Source organism: Aplysia californica, unplaced genomic scaffold, assembly GCF_000002075.1.
Source record: "Aplysia californica isolate F4 #8 unplaced genomic scaffold, AplCal3.0 scaffold00559, whole genome shotgun sequence".
Lineage (NCBI taxonomy): Eukaryota > Metazoa > Mollusca > Gastropoda > Aplysiida > Aplysiidae > Aplysia > Aplysia californica.
In genome coordinates, this window is record NW_004797829.1 from 140,915 (window position 1) to 145,689 (window position 4,775).

At 36.6% G+C, this 4,775-nt stretch overlaps 1 protein-coding gene across 1 annotated transcript in view; it reads right to left on the reverse strand.

The window, feature by feature from the left end:
* Nucleotides 1–3,201: 3,201 nt before the first annotated feature.
* Nucleotides 3,202–4,775, reverse strand: part of LOC101864012 (fork head domain transcription factor slp2) — a 45,479-nt gene continuing 43,905 nt past the window's right edge. The window contains exon 4 of the mRNA XM_005106859.3: nucleotides 3,202–3,446. Coding sequence (XP_005106916.3) covers nucleotides 3,202–3,446 — 245 coding nt within the window. The remainder of the gene's footprint in view (nucleotides 3,447–4,775) is intronic.

Consider the following 4,775-nt stretch of genomic DNA (forward strand, 5'->3'; position numbering starts at 1 on the left):
TATTATTATTATTTTCGCGATTAAAACATTAAGGCTTCCACATACCTCGTCTTTGACTGTACTAATAATAGGGTTCAAATTTTCCATGCTTTTTGTTACAACCACATCACAACATTTTGTCAAAATCACATAAGCATAGTCTGGATAGTTTTTCTAGGGGTCATTTTTAATTACCCCCCTCCTCTTCTAAAAATATCGTTCGTTTTTCCGGTAGAACACACAAAGTAAGCTGCTAAAACAAGACTAATTTATATATGCACTTTTTTTGTTAACAAAAGTTTGGTATTGCGGTCCTTTATGATCTTACGAAATAAAAAAAAATGCTTGGAATTTTTAATTTTTTTAAAAGCCTTCAGATCTTCAGATATTTTTAATGTGCTAAATTTTGAGGTAGCTGTTTCATAATACATATCTCAGTTGTGGATGCATGATAATTTCCTCCCATTCAGATACATAACCATTTCCCATGAATATGCTGAGCAACATGAGAACACAAGACAATGTGTATACGAAGAACCTTAAGACAATAACATTTCAGAACCACTTTCCCTTGCAATGTTAAAAGAAGAAAGAAACTCTTACTTGGCTTGGTAACAGCACTGATTTATTTCAACATCATCAGAACTTCGGTGGAATAGATGTACATTTCCATTTCTCAAAACGTTATCTTTCTGTATTGTATCAACTTAAAAAAAATTATGGTTAGTTTTATTCTGTTTGGTCGCTTTTGTTTTTGTTTATGTTTGTTTTTGTTTATGCTCGTTTTTCTGTTTGTTTTTACGCTTGTTTTTCTGTTTGTTTTTCTGTTTGTTTTGCTCGGAGCTTAGATCGGTGGGTGCCACTAGAGCTACAAGTCAAAAGTATTCAAATAAATGTGTACACTCGGACAAGTAGAGAGTCATATACCACTATTCTATAGCAGACTTTGGGTTTGTTTGTTCTTTTTCTTCAATTTTAATTGATTAATTTTTGTTTTGTTTTGTCGTCAATGCCTGCATATGAATGTGCCGCCAACCAGACTGAGCAAACGGATGATAAAAAAGCAGCAGAAGGACGCCAAAGTCTCCAAGGGACCAAACTGCGTTGACTGCCAGTTCCAAAGACTTTAGAGCAAAGAAAACGTATTTATAGTCTATGAAAAGTACGTTCTTTAAAGTTGTCACATTCGCTTAAAAATGCTTAGAAAAATGTGTTATGTTCTACACGTTTCGTACATACCGATAGAGTAAAGGTACTCCACAAAATCACTTTAGATTGTACAGGTGTAAGCCTTTTCCATTTCTCAAAACGTATCTTACTGTATTGTATCAACTTTTGTAAGTTTTTGGTTAGTTTTTTTTCTGTTTGTTTGCTTTTGGGTTTTTTTATTGTTTGTTTTTATTTATGCTCGTTTTTCTGTTTGTTTTTCTGGGTATTTTTTATCAGTTTGTTTAGCTCGGAGCTTAGATCGGTGGGTGTCACTAGAGCTACAAGTCAAAAGTATTCAAATTCATAAATTTATGCATAAATGTGTACACTCGGACTAGTAGAGAGTCGTATACCACTATTCTACAGCTGATTTTGGGTTTATTTGTTCTTTTCCTTTCATTTTAATTATAATTAATTGATACATTTTTGGTCGTTAATGCCAGCTGATGAATGTGCGGCCAACCAGACAGAGTAAACCGATGATTAAAAAAATATCAGCAGAAGGACACCAACCAAGGTCTTCAATTTGCGTTGACTGCGAGTTGCAAAGACTTTTGAGAATAGAAAGGTATTAAATTTTATATTCTACTAGCTGGGCCCCCTTTCGATGAAAGGAATAACAAAAATCGAGTCATTGAGGAACAGTACGCACGGCTAGTGAACGGGAGCCTCACTTACTTAGAAGACGACTTTTCCAAGATTAGATCTAAACGAAACTAATGAAAATTAAACTCAGATCTATACGGGTCGCACACACTAAAATAGTGCTCAGTATTGCTTCTATGAAAAGCACGTTCTTTAAAGTTATCACAATAACTTTAAAAAAACTTAGAAAAATTTGTTATGCTCTACACGTTTCATACATACCGATAGAGTAAAGGTACTCCACAAAATCAATTTAGAATATTATTTTTAAAAAAAGAAATGCACAGTGTAAATGAATTGTAGATGCAGTATAAAGTAAAGTTGTCCCAACACCCGATCCGGATATTGCGGATTGCCTTGTTAGTGAGACAACTTCCTGGGCCTTCAGCATAATTATTGTGGTAGGGTGGCTAGTTCCTTTCCACACCGCCTTTACTTCCCTAGCTCGAAGCCATTACTGCTGGCTGGGTATGAGGGAGCGAAAAAAGTCCGTGTCCGAACCGAGGCTTGAACTTGGACTTTAGATGCATTATAGGTACTTTAAGATACGTTATCACGTTAATGATAATGAAAATATAAAATTCCATGTGGTATCATAGATGTACGATATAGTTTAAGACAGCCCGTAAATGATTGGCATCGATTGAAATGAGGCAGTTGTCAAAATAATTAAAATGAAGATACCGACATTTTGACGCCGGTTGGGCATTTATTTATAGATTTTTCTTCCTAGTTTACTACTTTTTATGTCCGTATAAAAAAACTTTTCAGAACAGATTTTTTTAAAAATGAAAAAAAAAAATCCGTTGATTAAAAGCACAAAAAAAGAATATTCATTTAAATTTTCAATTTCCAAGGACACTCAAACTTTGGAAGTCACCAAACTCTGACGGCCGTTTTCTGCTGATTGTACTCTTGACTATTGGTGATCCTCACTTCCTTCAGTCACATATTTCTCGACTTCTTTTCAAGATAAATGGGCATTTTGCTTTCATCAAAAGCAAGACAAATAAAACAAAAAAAGCTTTAAGATAAATTCAAGAACTCCAAATGGCCAAACATTGACGAGCACCTGATTCCAACGCGTCGCGACACAAGTATCATTATATTTTAAAGAGTGAGTGCCAAGACACACTGTATAAATGTAACAATGCTTCTAATATCCTAGATCTAGATTTACATACTTTATATCCTACGTACTTAATTTTTTTTTCGTCAGTGAAAAGAACTTTATTTAAGAGTGAAATGAATACTTTCTTTTTTATATAGTTCCCTTATTTTCCCTCTCTTAACAATTTTGTAAAACCCATTTCACATACAACTAATGATAATACTATTTCCAGCGAGTGAGAAGGAACCACAGGCCAGCTAAACCTTCACCCCGGGACTCCTCCCACTGCGGAAGTCCCCGCCCACCTGGAACTGGCCAATCAGTGGCCTCCAGGCCTCAGTGGCGCCGCGCCGCGTCAGCGGGGGGACAAACAGTGACCAAACAACGTCATCAAAATCCCATGTGCTGACATTAGGGAGCTCAAAGTTTGGCAAATTTACCAAAGCCGCCTGCCCCTCTCCCCCGCCCAGAGATAATCTCTGTGTTTCCAACTCTTCCAACTCTCCAGGATATACGTCTGAGAGTGGAGCGGTTTGGGAGCGGGGGGGGGGGGGGGGGGGGGGGAAGCCCCCCCGCAAAGAAAAAAAAAAGGAGGAGGGACGGGGGGATTTTGGGACTGGGGAAAGGAAGGAGGAAAAGTGGGGAGGGGGGGGGGCAAAGTAAGTTTATATATATTAGAAATTTGCAGATACCTACTGTCTTGGCTGAGATATCGATGACCTTTTGTGTAATGATGGACAGTGCTGATCGTGCCAGTTAACAGCTGGTTGGATATTAACATAAAATAATAATAAAGGTCAATATATTTGGATTCAAAAATGTGTAAGGGTGTGAATTACTAGTAATTTTTACAGGTATGATATCTTTATGGCATGGAGATGTAGTAACATAATGCGGCTTTGGGTGTTGCCTGCATTTTAAAAGGCGATGAAAAAATGAAAGGTTGAAAAATAGATTTCACACAGAAAAAAACAACAATGTTTAAGAATTTAGAAAAAAAATGATCTGAACAAAAAGGACGGCCAACCTGTTTTTAAAACATAATAACATCATAAATCTTGAAAACGTAAAAATCACAACCAAGAGGACAAAAAAGAACACCGTTTGTCAGTTAAAAATGTCTGTCATATCCAAACTGGGATTTTTATTTGGTGGATAATTCTTACAATTGTTAGTGAAAGTAGAAAAATGTTTTAATTTTCCTCGGCGAGATGCTCACCGTGATTCCCAAAGGTAAAACAGAAAAGAAACCAGGTATGACAAACGCAGGCGCAACCGAGAAAGAAATTTGAATATTCATACAACTCTGCTAAATACAATGTAGTTACACACTGCTCCAACGTATTCGTACATTGAGAAAAACCTATTCTCAAAATAAACAGCCGCTGTTGTGTTGACATAAAAATACAAATTTGAATCAGTACATCCATAATACACGGATGGCCATGAAAGGCCTAAGTACGGCTAACAACTTGCAGTATATTTTTAAAAAAATGATAATTTGGATTTAAAAAAAAAGAATGTTCTGTACATGTCCTCGACTTCTATGAACAAAAGACCCTAAGTTCAAAGAGCTCAAGTGACTTTTACCCACATTTCCTTCTTGTTTTTTTTGTTCATTCTGAGTAGGAAAATAGCAAGCAAACTGGTTTTTCCACTATGTTGTTCAAGATGGTCCTTGTCTACTTCTCCACCCTAGTCGATGACTCTCCAGACACACACTACCAGATAGAGTGGCTTGTCTGATATGTAATCAAGAAGCCCCTCCCTCCTCCTCTTCCCTCAACACACACACACACACACATACACACACACACACACACACATACAC